The sequence below is a fragment of the Leucopleurus acutus genome (genome assembly GCF_964270905.1).
Source record: "Leucopleurus acutus genome assembly, chromosome: 15".
NCBI classification, from domain to species: Eukaryota; Metazoa; Chordata; class Mammalia; order Artiodactyla; family Delphinidae; genus Leucopleurus; species Leucopleurus acutus.
In genome coordinates this window covers 18,135,836-18,160,492 of record NC_139157.1, presented here as the reverse complement: position 1 = coordinate 18,160,492, position 24,657 = coordinate 18,135,836, and the positions used below count along the sequence as shown (strand labels likewise).

Sequence of the window (24,657 nt, the reverse complement as noted above, 5' to 3'; positions counted from 1 at the left end):
TTGCCATCTGTTATAACAAAGTATACCTATTAATCTTGTATATTTCTGTCCCAAATTTATAATATCTTTTTCCATGAAACTGGCTTCTTTCGGTGTGAAATGGTATCTAGTGACCCTAATTTGGGTACCAGGAGTGTTCACAATTTCCAATTCAGTGAATAGATCTAGGAACTGTGTAAGTGGTTTTGTTTGCTTGTTTTTGAGAAATATGTCATGTGTTCATATCGATGCTTTCAGTTACTCAAGCAGACTACCTTGAGCAACTGTAGCAATACTTGGAATACTTTGTAAATGTCTGCGTATTATCTTTTAAGCTTGACTAAAAGAATTTCCTTTGCTTTCATAGCTGTATACTTTTTGTATTTAAAGCTTTTTAGTTAGTAAGTATTCTGTGGTTCACCAATCAAGATCTTGAAATTATTTTAAAAGAATACTTTTAATAAAGAGTTCTTGTCATTTCTCTGGAAGATTTGGCCTGTAGAACTGTTTCCTATGTCAAAATGAAAGCACATTCGAAAAACTGACTTTTTTTTGTTTTGCTTTTGCCATTTAAATAGTTATCTTGGCTTTAGCCACTATGGAGTCACAGGGAATTTACCATCTCACCTTAAATACACTGGAAAAATACATGAAAGAACAGTTTTTAGAAATTAGCAGGTAGCGTAGAACCGGGATTCCTTAGAGAGGGGAAACAAGGTGAGCCCTTCAATTGCCTTAGCTTATGACCTGGAGAGATCTTCCAGGTCTCAGCCCATGAAGGGGGGAAGGGGGGAACCTAATTTAATAAGCCCAACAGTCTCCCTGAGTTGAGGAGGCAGATTTGGGAAATTGGGGAAGATATCCATAGCTTATAAGACAAGGTAACAAAGAGTAGAGAACTGCCTAGAGATAGTTTTAAAAGTTCGCAAGGAGCCCTTCACCCTGCGTCTTCAGCTGAATACTGATTACTGCATGGGTGTGAGGCTTGGAAAAGATCCACTGGAAAGGAGTAGGTAGAACAATTCTCATAGCACACAGAGGACTGAGAGTAGTTCACATTCCCAGCAGAATGGAGAAAGCTTGTAGTAGACAGGGCATCAGGAAGAGTGCTGAGAAAGGTACTGCCTCAGTAGTGGGGCCAAACTAGCCCTGCATTACAGCCTGGCTCAGCTAGCCTAACAGAGCTTAAAAGCAAGCCTTAAAAAGTCTAAGCTGTTTCCAAGCAGTATTTTTAACTGCATCCCAGAAAAAAGGCTCAAAAATCTTTAAAAGAGTATAACAACCCATCATAAATTTCACAATGATCAGCATCCAGATAAAAATCTATGAGGCATGCAAAGAAGCAGGAAATATAATGCAAAAGGAGAATAAAACACAGTCAATAGAAACAGACTCAGAAATGATACTGATGGTATAATTAGTAGACAAGGATAATAAAACAAATATTGAACAGACTCCATATGCCCTAAAAGGTAAATGAAAGCATGAAAATGTTGAGGAAAGACATGCAAGACTTCAAAAACACAAGTGTAATTTCTAGAGATGAAAAATGTCTAAGATGAAAAATTTTCTCTGGATGGGTTTACCAGAAGATTTGATATTGCAGAAGAAAAGCTTGATTAACTTGAAGACACATAGCACACATAGCACACATAGAAATTACTCAATATGAAAGATGAGCAAAGAATGAGCAGAACATCAGTGAACTGTGGTACAACTTCAAGAAGACTAATATATGTGTAGTAGGAGTCTCAGAAGGGAGCATGTGGACAGAAAACATATTTGAAGAACTAATGACCCAAAGTTTCCCAAATTTGATGAAGACTTTAAACCCTATAAACTTCTAGAATATACAGATATCTTAGAAGTTCAATGAACTCCAAGCAGAAGAAACATGAAGAAAACTACACAAAAGCATGTCATATTTCAGTTGCTTAAAAGTAGAAGCTGGGCTTCCCTGGTAGCGCAGTGGTTGAGAGTCCGCCTGCGGATGCACGGGACACGGGTTCGTGCCCCGGTCCGGGAGGATCCCACATGCCGTGGAGCGGCTGGGCCCGTGAGCCATGGCCGCTGAACCTGCGCATCCGGAGCCTGTGCTCCGCAACAGGAGAGGCCACAACAGTGAGAGGCCCGCCTACCGCAAAAAAAAAAAAAAAAAAAAAAAGTCTGCATATAAGTGGACCTGCATGATTCAAACCCGTGTTGTTCAAGAGTCAACTACACAGTATACATATACTTACACTATACTTACATAGTATATACATTACTGTAGCATAAAGTTTACTATACTATATATACATTATTGACATTTATGTTTACATATATATATATATATATATATATACACACTTGGGTAGCACATATGTAGTATTACAAGTAATGGTATTAGACTATTAGGAAAAAAGAAATCTTTTATCAAGTTGTATTTGTACTTTAAACATTGCAGAAATAATGGGAAAAGTTGTGCATGTTTGTTGTATTTAAAAGTTCACATTTGGCTATTTCTTTTTGTAGGGTATTTTCTGTTACCTGTTTCTCTCTGTTATCCAAAATATTATGAGCTATTGGTCCCTGTAATTAGCTAGTATTTATTTTTGGAATGCTTAATAATTTAATATCTTAAAAATAAAAGGTACTCTTAAACAAAGATGTATATTGTTTTCTTTAGCAAAGTAGAAATATTAGTTCTCTTTATATAATATATATACTTATGTATATGTTACACATTTTTATATATGATAAGATTAGAATGTTTTTATTTATAAGTTCCAGATGACACTGTAAACCTCTCTTGTACTTCTTTTATCACTTTAAAAAAAATATATTTAAGTAGCTTTGTGTATAGCTTCTTAACATTACTTATATTTTACAGAAATAATTTCATCTATTAAGGCGACTAAGAAGTTGCTTATTTTAACTTTTTTTAAACAAATAAATATATTTATTCATTTATGGCTGCTTTGGGTCTTCATTGCTGTGTGCGGGCTTTCTCTAGTTGCAATGAGCAGGGGCTATTCTTTGTTGCATTGCACGGGCTTCTCATTGCAGTGGCTACTCTTGTTGCGGAGCACAGGCTCTAGGTGTGCAGGCTTCAGTAGTTGTGGCATGCAGGCTCAGTAGTTGTGGCTCACAGGCTCTAGAGTGCAGGCTCAGTAGTTGTGGTACATGGGCTTAGTTGCTTCACAGCGTGTGGGATCTTCCTGGACCAGGGATTGAACTCATGTCCCCTGCATTGGCAGGTGGATTCTTAACCACTGCACCATGGACTTCTGGGAAGTCCAAGAAATTGCTTATTCTAAGATTGAGTTTATGGAATGTCATGTGTATGTTTTGGAATAAGTTTATTACTATTTTAAGATTTTATTTAGAATTTTGTTAGAGATACTTTGACCCTAAAACATTGTATTAAATATTGGCATTTAAAAATACAACTGAGGGACTTCCCTGGTGGCACGGTGGTTAAGAATCCGCCTGCCAATGCAGGGGACACGGGTTAGAGCCCTGGTCTGGGAAGATCCCACATGCCGCGGAGCAACTAAGCCCGTGTGCCACAACTACTGAGCCTGAGCTCTAGAGCCTGTGAGCCACAATTATTAAGCCCCACATGCCACAGCTACTGAAGCCCGTGTGCCTATAGCCCATGCTCCACAACAAAGAGAAGCCATCGCAATGAGAAGCCCATGCACCTCAACAAAGAGTAGCCCCCTGTTGCCGCAACTAGAGAGAAAGCCCATGTGCAGCAACAAAGACCCAACGCAGCCAAAAATAAAAATAAATAAATAAATTTATAAAATAAATAAATAAATAAAAATACAGTTGATTGTCTATCATCATTTAAATTTTAAAATGTGATCCATAAACATTAAATTATTTTATTTAACTTAAATGTATAAGCATATGAGGAACCCAAATAAATGGACATTGAATGATGATACTAAATGATGACTTTGTATGTAAGTAAAACTCTTAACTTCCAGTTACATGGTTTTTGGGCTGCACTTGGCAGTTCAACACATTCTAGTAGGATAGCTTTTAGATTCTGTTGACCATTAAGAACAAGAAGTGTATCAACTTGAATAAAAAAGAAGTAATTTAAAGAGAACGTAGGAGAGTGACTTTTTAAATTTTTTACAGACAAAATTTAAATAATCAGAACAAAAATTTGAAGGGTAGCAAACTTTGGTCATATAAAAATATTTTTCATGAACATTGGGGGGCATGTATCTTTTCGAATTAATGTTTTTGTTTTTTTTTGGATATATACCCAGGAGTGGAATTGCTGGATCATATGGTAACTCTATTTTAGGTTTTTGAGAACCCTCCATACTGTTTTTCACAGTGGCTGCACCAATTTACATTCCCAACGACAGTGTATGAAGGTTCCCTTTTCTCCACATCCTCGCCAACATTTGTTATTTGTGTTCTTTTGATGATAGCCATTCTGACAGGTGTGAGGTGATATCTCATTGTAGTTTTGATTTGCGTTTCCTTGATGATTAACCATGTTGAGCATCTTTTCATGTGCCTGTTGGCCATCTCCATTTCCTCTATGGAAGAATGTCTATTGAGTTCTTCTGCCCATTTTGTAATCAGGTTGTTTATTTCTTTGATGTTGAGTTGTATGAGCTGTTTAAATATGTGGGATATTAATCCCTTACCAGTCATATCATTTGCAGATATTTTTCTCGCGTTCAGTAGGATGTCTTTTTATTTTGTCGATGGTTTCCTTTGCTGTAGAAAAACCTTAAGTTGAATTAGTTCCCATTTGTTTATTTTTGCTATTATTTCCTTTACTTTAGGAGATGGATCCAAACAAAATATTGCTGCAGTTTATGTTGAAGAGTATTATGACTATGTTTTCCTCGAGGAGTTTTATAGTATCCAGTCTTTCATTTAGATCTTTAATCCATTTTGAATTTATTTTTGTATATGGTGTTGGAGAATGTTCTAATTTCATTCTTTTATTGGGTTGGCCAAACCATACGTGTAGCTGTCCAGTTTTCCCAGCATCACTTACTGAAGAGACTGTCTTTTCTCCATTGTACATTCTTGCCTCCTTTTTCATAGATTAATCGACCATAAGTGCATGGATTTAATTCTAGGCTCTCTATCCAGTTTCATTGAGCTATGTGTCTGTTTTGTGCCAGTACCATACTGTTTTGATGACTGTAGCTTTGTAGTATAGTCTGAAGTCAGGGAATATGATTCCTCCAGCTGTTCTTCTTAAGATCATTTTGGCTATTCAAGGTCTTCTGTGTTTCCATATAAATTTTAAAATTATTTGTTCTAGTTCTATGAAAAATGCCATTGGTATTTTGATAAGGATTGCATTGAATCTGTAGATTGCCTTGGTAGTATGATCATTTTAACAATATTGATTCCTCCAATTCAAGAACACAGTATATCTTTTTATTTGTGTCATCTTCAATTTCTTTCATCAGCATCTTATAGTTTTCATAATACAGACGTTTTGCCTCCTTAGGTAGGTTTATTCATGGGTATTTTATTCTTTTTGATATAATGGTAAATGGGATTGTTTCCTTAGAAGATATATGCACCCCAATGTTCATAGCAATTGCCAAGATGTGGAAGCAACCAAAGTGCCCATCAAGAGGTGAATGGATAAAGAAAATACGGTGTATATATACAATGGAATACTACTCAGCCATAAAAAAAGAATGGAATTTTGTCATTTGCAGCAACATGGATAGACTTTGAGGGCATTATGCAAAGTGAAATGAGTCAGACAGAGAAAGACAAATACTGTATTATATCACTTATATGTGGAATCTAAAAGATACAGCAAACTAGTGAATATAACAAATAAGAAGCAGACTCACAGATAGAGAACAAACTTCTGGTTATCAGTGGGGAGGTTGGGGAGGGGCAATCTAGGGGTCAGGGAGTGGGAGGCATAAACTGTTGGGTGTAAGATAGGCTGAAGGATGTATTGTATAACGTTGTACAACACAGGGAATATAGCCAATATCTTGTAATAACTGAATGGAAAGTAACCTTTAAAAATTTTATAAAAATTTTAATTTTTTAAAAAAGATAAATAAATAAATTTTAAATAAATAAATTTAAAAGTTTAAAACTTAAAAAAATGTTTTTCAGATAGTTTTTAAGTGGCTCAGACATATAAAATAAATTTCAGATTTTAAAAGTCACCTTAATAATTACTGTGAGAAATGGGTAACCTGTCTTAAAGCTCAGTCTGAGGTATTTTTAATTGACCTTAATTCCAAATGTACATTTTTGTCTAAAAATTCTAAAATTTTAGTTAATTTCTAAAATTTGTTTTCATCTGTCAACGCAACTAGTTTTTCCAATGGAATATTCATTATAATTGCTTGGTAATTTATGTTTAGTTATAGTTTATTGTAAGAATACATTTTGTTTTCCTGAACTTGTCAATAATACATATATCACTATCATATTATCCTTACGCTCACTTAAGGAGTAAATAAAGTAAAAATCATTAAAATAGTGTCAGAACCAAATTAAATCTCATAATGACAGGAGGACTGAGTTATGGGAATTTAAGATTAACATTATTGACGTTAGCTTGGGAAATAAGAAAAAGCTTAAAATGAAAAATTAATTATGAATAACTTGGTGTTTAAATAAAATTTTGTTTTTAAAAATGGAATTCTTTACCCCTCTTCTATAGGCTATCCACTCTGTTGCTTGGCATCATGAAGGAAAACAATTTATTTGCAGTCATTCAGATGGCACTTTGACTATATGGAATGTGAGATCCCCTGCTAAGCCTGTACAGACGATAACTCCACATGGTAAGAATGTATCCCTTTTAAATACCACCTAAATTGTGATGCAGAGTAAACTGTTTTGAGTTTGCATTTGGATTTGTTTGTTTGTTTTTGATGTTAGGGATGGGTTTTCTTTCATTCTGAATTTTAAATATTTATACATATAGAAATAATTTGTAACAACCAGGTAAATAAAATCTCAAATAACTATATTTGCGGTTGAAATTGCAAATATGAGCTTTGAGAAAATGAAGTTACATAATCTTCTGAGTATTCTTTTCTCCAGTAGTCCAAAAAGTAGATAATTTTGTGAGTGATGTAGGACTTACTTTAAACTGTTGTCATCTTAAAGTTATCAATTGCAAGTTGCTAATGTATATATAATATGTACTGAAACACTTGGAACTCTAAGAAGGTAATTTTATACATTAAAGTATTGTTTTCAGAGTCCCCAAAATGACCCCAAGTTTGATTCACTAGGAAGACTCATAGGACTCAGCAAAAGGATGCAAAGCAAAATCAGTACAGGGAAAAGGCACACGGGGTGAAGTCTGGAGGAAGCCAGGTTGAAGCTTCCAACAGTCTTCTCCCAGTGGAGTCACACAGGACATGCTTAATTCCTCTAGCAATGAGTTATTACCACATGTGTGAAACGTTATCTACCAGCAAAGCTCACCTGAGCCCAGAAGTCCATAGTTTGTATTGATGTCAGTCCACAGGTACCCTCTGCTTTAGCATGTACCAAAATTTTAGATGCTCAGAAGGAAAGCAGAGATTGGTCATAAACCATATTGTTTGTATAGATAATATAGCATAGTGTGCCACCCTTATCAGTCTTGGAATGGTGGAAGCTGTCTTGAAAGCCAAGTTACCAGTTGCCAACCAAGAGAGCTAATCTTACAAGCCGACCTTTCTAGGGATAGCGGTCTCAAGCTTGCTTTGTTAACTTTTTTCTGTACAAGTAATATATACAGAACCTCCATGAAGGTTTTATTAGGGTGCTTATGAACATATTATGAAGACCTTGTTTGAATTTTGGATGAGGGCTAGGAATTTGTATTTCTTTATTAATCTGCATTCTCCCAATTCTACCCTAAGAGGTTCTTAACCAGCAAATTTAGGGAAATAAAAAGGAAATGTTTTTTAAATTGGTAGCATACTAAAAGAGTACTTTTGTAGTTATTGCTAATGTTTCATTGTTTGCTTTAAAATATGAATGCCCACTTTTTTAAAAAAATTGGTACATTCTGAATTATTACAATGTAGAAAATAAACAGTCAAATTAAAAACTTATCTTTCTGTAGCAATATGCATTTTTAGACTTGTTTGTTTCCTAGTAAAAATAATAATTCTTTTAGCCACATATTGTAATATATTTTACCATGGCTTTTTGGTAGCAGTCATCTTCTGGAAAAGCACTTATTTTAAGTTTGCTACAGGTCTATTTATGTGTGCCTCCAGAAGATAGCCCTTTTGATAGTAGGTTCCAGTTTTCCCTAATATATTTTTGTTCTTCCTTCTGTTAGTGCCGAAGTCCCTAATCTTTGTGGTACTCCTTAGTATTCCCATACATTTTAGCATCTCCCAGCCCCACTGGAACCTAGGAATTCAGAAAACCAAAACAGTAGATGAGTAGTTTCAAGACCTTTAATTTCAAATCCAGAAGGAAATAAAAATAATATTGAAGATGGTAGAAATATGTAATATTGGTTTTAAAGTTTTAAGTTTATCTAAATTTTTATCTGTTTTTGTAAGTCTAGTACAAAGAGGTTTTTTTCTTTCAGACCATTTGAGAGTAAGTTTTCAACATATTGCCCAATCATCCCAAAATATTTCAGTATTTGTTTCTTACAAAGACATTCTCCTATATCACCAAGTTTTGCCATTTATCAAAAGGGTCTATATGCAGGATAGATTTAGTTGTTATGTTTCTTTAGTCTCATTCAAACTGGAACTGTTCTTGAGCCTTTTCTTGACTTTCCTAACTGATAAATTTTGAACATTACAGGTCAGTTATTTTATAGAATGTGCCTCCATTTGGTTTTGTCTGATGTTTTTTCATGTTTAGATTCATGTTGTACATTTTCAGCAGGAATATCCCAAAAGGATTGATGTGTTCTTTTTGCAGCCTCAGGTGGAGCTTATGTTTGATTTGTCCTAGTGATGTCTCATACTCTGATCCCTTGATTAAGCTTCTGTCTACTAGGTCTCTCCATTATAACGTTATTTTTTCCTTTTGAAATTAATAAATGTTTTTGATTTTTTCTTGTAATCAATAAGTGTTTTGATTTGGAGGAAATATTTGAGACTCTGTAAACATACCATTCCTCATCAAATTTTTACCCCCTGGTTTTAGCATCTGTTGTTGTTTCTTGGATGGATCACTTATTGGTTGCCAAATGGTGATTTTCTATTTAATCTTGATACTTTTTTTATGCTAAAATCTTAAGACCTTGAGAGCAGACTTTTAGAAGTAGCATAAATAGATTTCTACAGGGTTTGTAATATCTTAGCAAAAAAGGGTAACTAGTTAAAATTACTTTTTTCAAACAAGACAAAGAATTTGATATAATATGTTTTTTTCAAAATTAGAATCCAAACAAAATGTAAAAGTACATTTTTTTCTGTGGCAGATGTTAGGAAGTTGGATGGCGTTTGTTGGCACAGTATAGGAGCCTAAAAATGTAGATCATCAGAAGTACTGTTTCTTTATAAAATATGAATTATTTTCAGCAACAGTAATGTGGTAGATACCTGCCAAAGTTAAATTTATGCTGATAGTTGAGTTCAGTGGCAAAGCTAAGTGCATTTTTATACATTAAAGCACAAAAATGTGTTTTTCATACAGTAACAAGGTATCACATATTCCATATATACATATACCATATTTGTGGTATGCAGTTTTTGGTATACTAAATATTTGCTTTGATGGATTGAAATTTACGGCTTTTTTTCATTACTATCTTGTGTTGTGGATTTGATGGATTGAAATTTAGGGCTTTTTTTCATTACTATCTTGTGTTGTGGTCTCTTGTTCTTACTTTCTAACAGTTACGGTAAATCTTGGGTTTTTTTCATATCTAAACCATGTAAGGTAGTGGTTAAGTATATCTTATTCTTAAAAAAAATTAATAAGCTTGATAATTGATTAGAACTAATTGTACTTTTATTTATTCATTCAACAAATATTGGTTCTACTATGTGATAGGCACCATTCTACACCTTAGAACAAATAAGCAAAATGTAAGTGAAAGTACCTGGAAACTGACATGCTATATACATATGCGATTATAGTAAATATAAATTTGGATATCTTATTTACTTGGTAGGATAGGACCAAAAGATTTTTAGATTAGTTTTCCCCAAAATGTATTTCACGATACTAATTTTTCCTATGTTAATGAGTTATTTGGTGAAAAATATGTTATGATCAAAGAAGTCTTAGAAATGCTGAATTAAAGTTGAACATTTTCTTCACTACAAGACTTCTTAATCTTTAACGTACACTATGAATTTCTAAGAGGGAAGGTACGTATACACATGTATACATACATATATACGATTGACCCTTGAAAAGCGCAGGGTGTTGAGGTGCTCACTACTGCCTAGTAGAAAATCTGCATATGACCTAAAGTCAACCCTTGGTGTCTGTGGTTCTACATCTGTAGTAGTCTAGTATTTACTACTGAAAAAAATTTGCACATAAGTGGGCCCATGCACCTCAAACCCATGTTGTTCAAGGATCAACTGTATATTTATTATTTATGTTGGTTTATATATTAATTTATTTTATGTAGCTTTTCCCAAACTTATTTGACTTTAGCATCTTTTGTTCACAGAGCATCTTGTGGTTGTCTAGGGTTCCGTGGAATACACTTTGAGAAATGACGGCCTGGTGCTTGAATTATAATTTAATTATAAGACAGTTCCCCAGATTTGGTAGCTATGTTCAGTTTACCCTCCGATGGCATCATTCATTGCCAAAGCTGTTTGTTAGTGGACTCTTATTCTGAGGGGCATAGCAGTTATCTAGATAATGATGATAAAATGGCCAAGAAAGGAGAATTATTTGAATTCATTTAAGGTAATTTTCTGATATAAAGTTGTATAATTTTATGCATATCAAGATGGTTGATAGTCATATTTTTTCAGAAAGTCTCTATTTGGGTGTCTGAAATTACTCGACAGATGATTTTTGACCAAAACAAACAAAAAGTGATATCTCCCTTTAATCTAGTTTTTATGAATATCAAAGAACATTTCCCTGGCAGTCAGACAATCTGATGTAATTCTAGCTCTGCTGTCTGTGAAATACTTTGTAGAGATAATTACTGTTTTCTGGGACTTCGTTTCAGCGTATGTAAAATGAAAGGATTGAGCAAGGTGATTTTTAAGGTGTAAAGTTTTATGATTGTGTGGAAATTAAGCAGGATTTGTACCATCTATTGACTCTGCAAAGTCATTTCATCTTGGTGGGCTGTAAGTTCTGTATGTCTGTATGGTAAGCCTAGTGGGTAAGCCCTACTTCCCTCTCTCTCTCTTTTGGCTTGTTTCCCTCCTACGGCAGATAGGTTTTCATTTTTTAGGAGGGAAGAACTTTGGTAGTCCTGGCATGGCTCAGGTACTTACCCTGAAGCAGTCATCATGGTTAAGTGATTTGCTGACCCAGGGCCCCAGAGGATCTCCCATGTAACCCTGGGTATGTGCGTGTGATGTGTTGCAGCGTGAGATTTTTCTGCTATTGTCATGTTCACCAAAGTCAGATTATTCTCAGAGGAAATGGAGATGGTAGATAGTCAAAATCAATAGGTATCCATTATAGGAAATGACATTTTAAGATTTAGTTCGTGGAGCTTATTCATCAGTACAATCAATCCATTTATCAAAGAATAACCCAGGATTAGAGAACTTTTATTCTGTTAAACGTTGCTGAAGGAAAGATAAATTCAACTTCACATAAGTAAAGCTAACTTAATGTAATATTTTAAGGATGTGACATATTAAAAATTTCTATTAATCTACTTTTAAGATTTACCTGAAGCATAATACATTCAATAAATAACAAATCCATACAGCAGTTCTTTAATGTAGTCCATTACAGAGTTTTCCCTAGTTTTTATATTTGAGTGTTATAAGATAGCAAAGAGCAGAGCAAGGTTATTTTAGTCAGAAGGTACAAAGACATAATCAAAAGCAGAGTATTCTTGGAAAACTGTTAATAGTTTAGTATGACCAATGTTTAAAATTCCTTTGGGCGAGTAGCAGGAAACTAAGACAAAACTGCATACAGAGGCAAAAGTATACCTTGTAGTATGCTAAAGAGTTTGGACTTCATGATGGAGACCTAGGAAATGATTTTATAGTGAGAAACATAAAATTTATATTTGGAAATACTGCTTTGATGGTATTGCATCAGATGAGCTGGGAGCAGAAGAGGGAGGTCAATTAGGAAGCTGTCGTTAACAGTAAATAATGAAGATATCAATTGTGACTGCTAATGAGAAGAAATGGACATGCATAATGAAATTCTGGAATTAGAATCAATAGGACTTTGTTGATTGTGGCTGGGTAATTTTGGGGGATGGGAAGCAGGGCATAATAAGAGACAAGAAGAAATCACATATGACATGGAGGTTTATGTGATTTATTAAGTTGAGTTTTATATTTAACCAGATCTTTTCAATGATTTATCAAAGTAGTTCACAGGTAGTTGAAAGAGTAAGCACACATTTTTCTACGGAGGTGGCGTAGCAGTTAAGAAGTGAAATGACACTTAATGGTGAAATCCAGTGATGCTCTAAATGTCGTTTAGCTATATGTGCTGTATAAAATCTTAGCTAGTGCCTTATTACTTGATTTGATTTAGAAAATGGTTAGTCTAGGATTACAGATGAATGAACCTTTCAGGAATATAAGCAATAATCAGTGGCATAATTTTAAAAACCTGAGTTGAAGAAAGATCAGAGTATGCAAATCAAAAGGACTCACTAATTTCCAAGCAAGATTAATGAAAAATCACTATAAAAACTGTAACATTTTTAATTTATAGAGATAATGAAACTACTCTCTTAGCATCCTTGTATGCATCCTTGCATCCATGCATTCTGTCCAAACTTTTATAAAAAATGTTTATTTATAAAGAAGTAAAAATCAGACCGGCTTTAAACTTTAAGTTTAAATGCTGGACACAGTAGAGCAATACCAAGAGACTATTGAGCAAGACAAACCTTAAGAATTTTGTACCTGGTCAGGTTTCATGTATCTGGTCTTCTTCAGAGCAAACATTTAAATTCCTGACTGAAAGGTCGTATATCTCTGAACAGATTGAAATAGAGGTTGAAATTCTTACTTTGTTCCTTGTACAGCATGAGGGACTAGCTTTCAGATTTCAGCCTCCTTTTTTCCATACCTTTCTGATTACCCCAATTCTCTCTCCCACCTCAAGAAAGCAGTCTTCTCCCCTGGCAGTCCTTTCCTGTCCCTTGATCTGGTGTTCTACTTAACTCTATCACTAGTCACTTGTTGGTTCTTGTAAGTTAGGATGCCAGAGGTTCAAGAGTCCATTGCATCATCATTTTCTGCATAAAGAGATGAAGAGATGTTTCCCTAGGATCTTAAGGCAGGATTAGATGTTCTAATAGCAGTTGAATGGTGTGTATTTATAAAAATTTAATGTAATAAAAGTGCCATTTCATATCAGTGGGGAAAGCTCTGATGGATCAGTAATAGGGCTGGCAGGTACATACCTGTATCACAACTCGTCACATTGTACACTTTAAATACTTGCACTGTATTGTCTGGCAATTATAGCTCAATAGAACTACACAAATAGTGCTGAATTTATTAAAGAAAAAATACCTTCCCTATATCAAAATATACTTCAGAAAATAAATGTAGTAAATGAAACTATAAAGCAATTACAAGAAAAAGCAAAAAAAAAAAAAATTGTAATGATATTTGTGTGGGGAAGAACTTCCTAACCATGAAACCAAAGAGGCGGTGACAAAAAAGAATGATAGTTTTTTTTCATACACATACACATATGATGATACGGGATCGTAGCGTACCAGCCTCTTCTCCCTAAATGTTCCCCGACATTAGCAGCCCAGTCCCCTTTCTTGCCCCACCAGGTAAGCTATGTCAAAAATCTTACAGGTGTTCTTCCAAAATATATGCATTTCTAAAATCGTATGTATTTACACACACATATATAAACATATGAGATTTTTTGGTCATTGTTTTACAAAAATAGAACTATATTAGTCTTTTTTGCATCTCACTTTTCTTAATCCACTGTACTTGAGGAAAATCTCTCCATGTCATCTGGCACAGCCCTAATTCCTTCATTTCAATGGTAGTGTATCAGCCAATTGTTTGTCTCACAAGTTTTCACACTGTATTCAGCCATGCCAAATTGATGGGCGTTAACTTTATTTTCAGTTTCTGATCACTACAGATTGTGCTGCCTTTACCTTTCTGTACGTATTCGATAGGAATTTGTCCTTTTGTTTCTGTGGAATAAATGCTTATGAGTAGAATTGCTACTCCTTGAAATTTACTAGTTTTACATATTTCTATTTTTCATAAATGTTCTCAAACTGCTTTTCAAAAAGACTGTATCCTTCACATTTTTACCAGCCATGTATAAGTACCTCTCTTCCATTGTTCCTGCCAGCAGTGGTACTATAGCTCATTTTACTTTCTTTTTTTGTTAACTTCCTGTTGGCCCAGAGTCTTAGAGTTGGCCAGAGATGAATGACTGGGGCCTTTTCCTTTCCTAGGTCTTTCCTGGGCATGCACACTGCCTTGCACATGTATACAGCCTTTTAGATTCCTAGAGTATGTCCAGTTCTTCAGGATTTTTAAAATATTCCTGCCCAGGATCTTATTTGCCTCAACTAAAACCACAGCCTTAGGCAGCTGTGATATTGCCAGCAGATTGCTATTATTTCTGTGATGCCCTGGAGGTAGGGCTTTTTGTCTCCTGAGCTGATGTCTGTTCTGTCAAATGAAATTGCCACAATGCCTTGGGAGTAGAGTTTTTCAGGGAGCTGCAGATTGGGACAAAGTACTGATTGCCCTCTAGGGAATCTGGTTTTAATGGAACTGCAGATAAACTTCAGTCCTCTCTGTTGGCTGATGATGCTGTTGCCTTTTCATGGTACTGGGCCACTGAGCTGGGGAACAAGGGGAATAGGAATAGCCCTTGTCAAAGCATCCCAGTCCCCCTTGTCTTACCAAGGTTTGGTCATTTCCATTGAGTAGATTATGTTAACGCTCATTTTGTAGCTTCAGTTAATTTGCAGAGTTTATAGTAAGTGAGCGAGTTCAAGGAGGTCACACTTTGTCATTCTGGAAGTCAGTCTCCTTTTTTAGTTTTGTTAGCTGTTCATAGGAATTGAGTCCACCATGTGAACTTTAAGGTCATTTTGTCCAAATTTAAGAAAAGCTGTTGGAATTCTAATTACATTAAATTTGTAAGTTAATTTTGGAAGAATTGCCATTTTAGGATTTTAAGTTTTCTTAAATAGAAACATGATTAAGACTGATAGACTTATTTAATCAATCACAAGTGACACTAGGGATAGTATTTGCAACATATGGATACAATGTTAATGACCTTTGAATATTAAGTTTATTTTTAAATATAAAGAAGATAACATACAAGCACGGGTAAAAGATATAAGTTATTTTTAAAAGAAGAAATACAGATGATCATAAAGCCTAAGAATTTTCCGTTAGGGATTAAATCAATACAAATTAAAATGAGATACCCTTTCCACTTACCAAATCAGAAAAAAAAAGAGCACTGTTCAGGCAGCGTGTGGCAAAATACCCTCCTACACTTTCTTCTTCCTTTCTGGAATACAGTTCTACCTAAGTATCTCTTTTCTAGAAATTAATCCTAAAGAAAAATTATTAATTTATTCACTGATTAAATAGTTACTGAGTGTCCACTCTGTGCCAAACAATGTTTGTCACCATGGATGTATCAACAGAAAACACACACTTAAAAACCTTTGCTTTCATGGAATTTACGTTCTTGTTGGTGAGGCAAACAACAAACAAAAGAAAATACAAACTTCATTAGAATGAGCTAGTTACTATGGGGGATAAAGCTGGGAAAGAGGAAGAAGTGTTGGGATAGTGGTGTGTGTTTGGGATCTTCACAAATAGTATAATAATGGTGAGACTGATTAATCCCTAAGAAATGGGAATAATATGTTTTATTTTCTTTAATTTTTCTGAGTTGTTAATACAATGAACATGTAAAAATAGATAATAGAAATCAACCATTTTAAAAATAATCAAAATTCTTTGACAGTATGAGTTTCTGACACATTTTCTAGAGGTTGGTTTATTTTAGCAATCTTCTGGACATTGCAATGGATGGCTTTTACTTTAAGAGAGTAAATGTAAATGAGTAAGAGAGTAAATGTAAATGTAAATTTATGCTAATGAATTTATTAGCATAGGGATTTAATTTTGCAGCCTGTCACTTTGGGTGAAAATATGACTTAGATTTATTTTTCTCAAATAAGCTGTTTTAAAACTTGAATTCATTGAGCAAATTGAGACCCTATTTTGCTTATCTTCAATTAAGAACACTGGAAAGACTGAATTTCTCTTACTAGAATTTTATCACATAAATGTTGTTGACAAGTTATTTTATTTACTTTTTAGCACTGAATTTCAAACAGTAAATTGATCATTTAAAATATCTTATTTTGTATTAAATACTTCTTTCAAGACCACTTTAAAATGTTTCATGGTGGATTTCATTATATTTCATTTTATAAACTGTCAATGTATAAGAATTTAGAGTAACTTAGAATTTTAGAATTTAATGCAGGAAAATATATTTTAGGAAAACAGTTAAAGGATGGGAAGAAGCCAGAACCATGCAAGCCTATCCTCAAGGTGGAATTCAAAACGACTAGACCTGGGTAAGATTTTACTTCACTGACAGTATTCATTGAATATAATTACTGAAGTAGCACTGACGGCTCTCTTATCATTTATTTTTGAAAGCCTACTTTAGAATGGTCTAACCCAGTCATAAATTTTATGCTTTCTTTATTTAGCAAGATAACTAAAGTGGATAATTTTAAGATAAAATATTTCATTGTGTTCTCTCTGTCTTTAGTAATTTCACAATATATCTTGGAAAGTTTGAATTATTTTTCTTGTCCAACTTTATATGTTCTATTAGCTTAGTCTTCAGTAGCAGTAGTGTTTATTCACTAGTGAAAATTGTGGAATAAGCAATGAAGAAAAAAGATTTAAAATTTAACCTGTTTATACAATATATGTTCATTATGAAAGTTATAAGTATTCTTCAAAAATTAAATCTTATTTTAAGAATATTTGGCAATTCCAATAATAAATACAGCTTAATATCAAAAGAAGATCATCAGTAGTATTTGAAGAGACTGATTTACACTGTGAATTAGGTATAAGATTTATATGGTTTTTACGATTTACATATCTTACATATGTTTTTTGTATATACCAAATGTTATATTTAAAAATATAATAAAGGAAAAAAATTTTTAAGGTTTCTTTGAAAATTCCACATCTCTTTAACCTCTAAAGGAGTCCCTTTATTTATGTTCTAGTTTCCTAGGAAAGGTGTATGGTTTTATTTACTAGAGCTATGTTGTAAGAAAGTGAATTTATGTAGTGTATATGGTGCAGTGGTTCTCAGATTATGGTCCCTGGGCCAGCAGCCTTAGATGAGAACTTGTTAGAAATGCAAGTTCTCAGAACTCACCCCAGACCCACTGAATCAGAAACTCTGTCTGTGGGTGAAGCCCAGCAATCTGTTTTTACTAGACCTGCAGGAGATTCTGATGCACACTAAAGTTTAGAACCACTGGCACATTTTTTTATATACCAGCTTATAACCACTGGTTATTAAAACTGTCCTACTTCCCTTTTCAATCTGTTCTTTTCTCAATCTAATTCAACTCAGCCTTTTTCTCATTCGAAGAAAAGATAGTAGGCTGAAGAATCTTAAGATTGCTGTTATTTTTCCTTGATCCCCTTTAGCCTCCCTCTGGGACCCAGAAGATATATTGTGTTCAGACAAAAGATTGACTGAACTCCAAGAGGAATAGCATCTGTTTAATTGACCGTGGCATCCCTCACTGTGTGACCTTTGGCACAGAGTTATTTGACTTCTTTGTGCTTTAGTTTCCTCATTAATGACATAGATGTGATAATAGGTCAAAACGTTGTTGTAATGAATTAAGTGAGATAATCATGTATTCAAAACATTTCACACAGTGCCTGGTACATAATGAACTTTCTATAAACGGTTGCCCTTATTTTTATTGGGAAACCTCCAACCACCAATTGCCTTTTATTTGCTGTAGTTGTTCTATGGCAAATGTATGTGAATAGGAAAGCATAGCAGCGAAACGGCGTGGGGTGGGGAACCAGAAGAAAAAACCCCATGTTTATAATACAACATAAAATGAACTGTCTAAACATTTAAACTGACAGTGCTAACTGTCTTCTCAATTATCAAATCATTTTAACAACTGTTGGTTGGCAACAAAGGCAGAAGTACAGGGAAGATTTTTGTTTTTTCCTCTCTGTGTTCTACCTATTCCCGTTTTCACTCCTATATAGTGGTAATATTTATAAGTTCCTGGTTTCTTCAGGATGGCAGTGATGTTTCTCCTTTCCTAGGATCAGAAATGAAAGAAGTCTGGCTCTTTTGTATGCATTTGTAGGCACTGTTAAATAGATCCATAGGATAACCCTCTGGTAACAGTCTTCTCCAGCTTCCTAATTTCTTTTTTCACCTGGGATAAGATTTTCAGTGAATTAAATGAGCTCTCTTTTTCCTCACTACATGACTCGTTTCCTTGAGATATCGCCCCAGAATTCTAGCACATAGCCAACATTGGGAGCTACTGGAACACCCTCCCATCGAGAGCAGAATCACCCTCCAGTAAGCAAGCTAGGCAGCTCTCAACCTTTCCTGTTCCTAGCAAGTGTCTCGGGCAGGTGCCGGCAGAATGTGTTCTATCAGTTCATGTTGGCAAATTACCAGATTTTATTAGAAGGGCCATCCTTCCCTGCTCAGAATCTTCCACATTTTCTTCTCTTTACCTAGAAATAATTCAAGGCCGAAGGATTCCCTCTCACCCATTATAGTTCAGCATAGATGTCACTACTTTTAAGGATGTCTTGGCCATGTGGACTAGATTGTGTCCCCTAGTAATATACTCTCAAAGCATGCTGTATTTTTCCTTTCTAAAACTTATACTTGTCATTAATAATGAAATTATTTGTTTAATCCATGCCTTTCCCATTAAATATTCAGACTGATGAAAGCGTGAGACATAGCTCTCTCACTTCTAATTGTCCTAGCAGAGTGTTATTGAACGTAAGGAAGAAGATAGGCTGGTGTATAGAAAAGCACAGCCATGAAGACTTAGCTGTTTTCTGTTAATGATAAACTAGCTGTTACTGTTAATGTTAAAGGTAAACTGACAAAAAATGGAATCAAGATGTTGTGTAACTTTTATTTTCTAATAAAGTGTATATTACACCAGGGGAGACAAGATTTTTCCCTTACATAGGGGAACAGTGACAATTTAGTTAATATTACATTTTAATAGCACTTTTATTAAAGATATGCAGGTATTCTTTATATGGCCAGTTCTTAATAAAGAGTCAAAAGTTAAATGTTAAGTCAATTCTGTTGAAGCTGTTTTTCGTAAAATCTAACGTGACTCAGGTGTGAAGTCCTGCAGCCGTTGATGCTGGAGCAAAGTGATTAGAGCCTGAGCTCTTGAGCCGCACCACCTGGGTCTGAAATCGGCCTCAGCTGTCCACTCAGGTGCCTCCTTCGGCAAATCAACTAAGCTTTCTGTGCTTGCTCCTCCTCTGTAAGGTGGGAATGAGAGTAGTATCCCCCTCAGAGTTGTTACGAAGATTCAACGATTTATATAGAGCACCAGGTTGAAGGGAAGCCTCTCTGTTAGGGAACCTAAAAGTGAATATGATCACGGCTAAATATGGCAGTTTAGTTACATTTGGAGAAGCACAGCTAAGAGGTTAATTTACTCCCTTTCTTTATAACACATGCTATGACAAGCCTTTTGTGTACAGGACCAGAGAGTAAATATTTTGGGCTTTACAAGCCATATGGGTCTCTTGCAGTTATTCAGCTCTGCTACTATAGCCCCAAAGCAGCTGTAGACAGCTCTTAAATGAATGAATGCAGCTGTGTTACAATAAAACTTTATTTATGGACTTGGAAATTTGAATTTCATATAATTTTCAGGTATCATTATTTTGGGTGATTTTTTTAACTATTTAAAAACGTAAAATCCATTCTTACTTTGCAAGCCATACAAGAACAGGCAGTGGACCACAGTTTGATGACCCTTGATAGGCACACACATACATATGCATGGTGTAGTTAAGTTAATCTTTAAGGAAAAGTTGGGCTTTTGTGTTTGTTTTCCACTGACATTACCCCACTCCCACCCCTGGTGCCAGAATTTGTTTTCAAGTAGTTGAGTAGATGTGGTGATTTCTTTAATTTTATATGTGGGCTAAAAGCTGTAGGTAGATTACCTATGTAATATTAAAAAACAGATTACAGTAAAAACTCAGGGTACATTCATGATATTCATGAAAATATCTAAAGATCTATTTCAATAATCCTCACAAACTTGCTACCCTGGAGTTTCCCCCACTGCTACCAGTGTTGTGTTTCTGATGAGAGAATCCTAACTCTCAGAAGCCCCAAAACTCCCCTGTGCACAGTTATTTCTCCAGAACACGGGCTCACTTTCTCTGATTTTTATCTTTCTCGACTGTAGATTGTTCTTAAATAACTATATCTGTTAACACTTGTGCTGCCAAAGTGCTTTACGCATATTTATTTAATCTTAGCAACAACCGCATGAGGCAGGTATTATCTCACGGATGAGGAAACTGAAGAAGAAAGGTTGAGTAACTTGCCCAAAGTCATACAGCTCATAAGCAGAAGAGCCCAGATTTAATCAAGTCTGTACTCTTACCTGTACTCTACTACTGCCTGCTCTCTGTTCACATTAACCACCAATCCCCAAGATTACTCTCATACCTGCAGATCTCCCAGCAGCAATTGCTCTGCTAAACTATTGCTGAAACTGCAGATGAAGAAACTCACCTTCAATTCATTTACAGATATGTCACTCAATGAGAACAATGTTTTGGGATCACAGATTTGGTAATAGTCTTTACATCAATAAGTATGTTTGTATATTCTCATTCATGGAGCCTCTGCTTTTCTCTGAACTCTTGCCACCAAAGTATTGTTCAGCAGATGTTCCATCTGCTAATCCATCTCTCTCATCCATCTCAATTCTTGCTAAGCCATAGCAGCAAGAAGAGAAACCACATTCAGAATCACAAGTTGTTTCCTTTTGTCTTAGCAATTCTTATATTCTTAGTTGAGACAAAAATAGCATCTTATATCTTGAACTCAAGACCCTTACTTAGATGGCTTGGCTTTCAAGCACCAAGAAGAAAAGAATTAGTAGATAAAGTGAACATCCATTATTTGCCAGGTACTCTGCTCTGCAATTGGAATGCATTATCTTTCATAATTCTCATAACAGCACTATGACTTGGGTACTTTTATTGTCTCCTTTTAGGATTATAGATAATGAGTCATGGAGAGCTTAAGTAACTTGCCTCATGAAGTAACAGAGCTGGAATTTGAGCCCAGGTTAACTCCAGAGCTGGAGCTCTTAATCAGTGTACTAGGCAGTATCACAAATAGCCTGGGTTAGGATGGGATTCACAAGTCACTCAGTTCACCAAGAACTGTATTCTCTTTTATATTTGCTAGTTTATCAGGTCATCTTCTTAAAGTTAATATTAAATCATACTCAATACAAGTAATCACACTACTGTGAGATGAGAGATCTGGATAACTTAATGCAAGTAACCCTAGCTACTCAGGACTAGAGAGTTTCACAGATTGCTTCCAGGCTGCATATTTAATTCTAATTTGATGATTCCCACGTTTGATTTTATGGTATCCCTTTGTGGTCATGGCACTTGGTCTTGTACTCACTGTTTAGGAAAAATCCACAAGCAGATTTACATTTAATTGTACCTAATGAGAAAAGACCTCTTTGAGTCCATGGACTCTTAAAATTTCACATGCATCATCAGATAACCTTCCCTGTTTTCATGTTACTTTTACCATGTTGGTCAGCACGTTTCAACCTCAAATTGGCTAATTCTCATTGTATCACTATCTTCAGAGACATTCTTATGACCCACCACAGATTTATCTGTATTATATTCATTCTCTCAAAAGGTGAACATTTTCTCCCAGTCTTACTCTTCAAACCTTGTACCTAACTGGGTTAAATTATTGTTCACTTTCTTGATTTTAAGATAACATCTGACGTGCAGTGCCTTAACGAACACTATTATTGTATAATCCTGTGTAGCTAGAAAAGTGAGACTACTAGATTGATAGCTGTCTTCTGACATCAGAATACTTCATTTAGTAGCTATATAAGTATATGCTCAAGATTGGGTTTTCTGTCCGTGGCTTCTATCAATTTAAAGTACTAAGATTCCTCTATTTTTAAGCTTCTCTTATATTAGGTGTTTTTTTTTAATTTTAATTTTTTATAAGCAGGTTCTTATTAGTTATCAATTTTATACATATTAGTGTATATATATATTGATAATTCATTACTGCTAAAATATAATTGATATCACATATTTAATTCAGTCTACTGATAAACAAATCCATTTTTGTTTCATTAGCAAGTTTTACTTGTTAACTTTGTTTGAACGTAAACATGTACCAAGCCATTGAAATATATTTAACCAGTAGTGGTTACTAGAATGGAGGTGATGTTTCCTGAGTGTAAGACAAAGAAGCACATATAGAATGGTTCCCTGACAGCTCAGAACCCTTTAGCACCAAGGCTCCCAGCACTGGTATTTTATCCTGAAAGACACTAAAATAAAGATGTAGAAAGGAAGACTAGTAGACTCTGAACAGGGGGAGAAAAAAGGAAACCCAGGATATCACATTCTTGAAGTGTTTGTAGGAGAGAGTAAGTAAGCATTGTATACTTCTGTAGAAAGATGGATTTGAATGATAACAGAAGAAAAATTAGGAGATATATATTGTAGGAAGGACTAATTTGTAAGGGTACTTTACTAGCATCATTTCAAACATGAGCCAGGATATAGGGACATTAAATTTAAGAAAGAAAAAGAAATGGGTGGATTCACAATAGAAAATACTCATTTAGAACATGTATTTAGTGAATTCACCAGTGTATATAAGTAGCAGTTATATGTCATCAAGAAGAGTAAGATGCAGATTTTAATTTTTACCTTAAATTAGGGAAGACCTCCATATGAGTCATGGCAGAAAAGAAAGAGCATTTGGAATGGGAGACACTGAAAATGAAACAATTTTTAAATTTATTTTTACATTATTATTTTTTTAACATCTTTATTGGAGTATAACTGCTTTACAGTGATGTGTTAGTTTCTGCTTTATAACAAAGTGAATCAGCTATACATATACATATATCCCCATATCTCTTCCCTCTTGCGTCTCCCTCCCTCCCACCCTCCCTATCACACCCCTCTAGGTGGACACAAAGCACCGAGCTGATCTCCCTGTGCGATGCAGCTGCTTCCCACTAGCCATCTATTTTAAATTTGGTAGTGTATATATGTTCATGCCACTCTCTCACTTTGTCCTAGCTTCCCCTTCCCCTTCCCCATGTCCTCAAGTCCATTCTCTATGTCTGCGTCTTTATTCCTGTCCTGCCTCTAGGTTCTTCAGAACCATTTTTCTTTTTTTCTTAGATTCTATATATATGTGTTAGCATACGGTATTTGTTTTTCTCTTTCTGACTTACTTCACTCTGTATGACAGACTCTCGGTCCATCCACCTCACCACAAATAATTCAATTTCATTTCTTTTTATGGCCAAGTAATATTCCACTGTATATATGTGCCACATCTTCTTTATCCATTCATCTGTCGATGGACACTTAGGTTGCTTCCATGTCCTGGCTATTGTAAATAGAGCTGCAGTGAACCTTGTGGCACATGACTGAAAATGAAATAATTTTAGAAGAAAGTTTTAGAGTGGATTTCTCATGTTGAACCCAAAGTGTACACATAGAGAAGATAACTTTCTTAAATATTGAAAGCATTGTCATATGATTATATGATCCATTCTTCTGGAAAAGTTTTTTGGTCACAGAACCAATGATCTTAGGATTAAGATTAGGTTTTAGGTCCTGAAATGGAACATTGAAGTAGATGACAAGAATAAAAAGTGTGGTAGAGGGGAGTGTGCTGGCTAAAGGATGCAGTGAAGCCAGGGAAATTAAATGATGGAAAACAAGAATTCTTGGCCCGTGCTGCAGTGACCAGCATGTATTAAGCGCTCAGTAAAATGCTTGTCAAATGGATGAATCATAATAATATCGTGACTTGATTTGTATAGTTTTTCTTGAGTGGCCTAGGAAGTAGAAAAAATTTCAGCGTAAGCTACATTTTAACAGTACTTTAATACAAAGTGTAATGACCAATACGGAAATGACATAAAAAATTGGCAAACTATTTTCATGGTATTTCATATGAAAAAATGCACCTTTTAAAAAGTTTGATTAGTCGTAAATACTGTTGTAATTCCACTATTCTAAAATAATTTTTTTCATTTGTTCATTTTCCCTAAGTCTTTTTTCACATACATATACATTTTCACTTAATTATATTCTTAGAGCATATTCAGTTTGGTATTTTTTTTCTACTTAGTATGTCTAAAGTATTATAGTTTTTATCAATTTTTTAAATTAGTTTCAAGGGCTGTGTAGTTCACTCAGTCATACCTCC

The 24,657-nt window shown here is 34.8% G+C and overlaps 1 protein-coding gene across 4 annotated transcripts in view; it reads left to right on the top strand.

The window, feature by feature from the left end:
• Positions 1–24,657, top strand: part of STXBP5 (syntaxin binding protein 5) — a 167,172-nt gene that overhangs the window by 56,883 nt on the left and 85,632 nt on the right. For all 4 annotated transcript variants that reach the window (XM_082855293.1, XM_082855292.1, XM_082855294.1 and 1 more), the window contains 2 exons: positions 6,653–6,776; positions 16,621–16,699. In XM_082855293.1, coding sequence (XP_082711419.1) covers positions 6,653–6,776; positions 16,621–16,699 — 203 coding nt within the window. The remainder of the gene's footprint in view (positions 1–6,652; positions 6,777–16,620; positions 16,700–24,657) is intronic.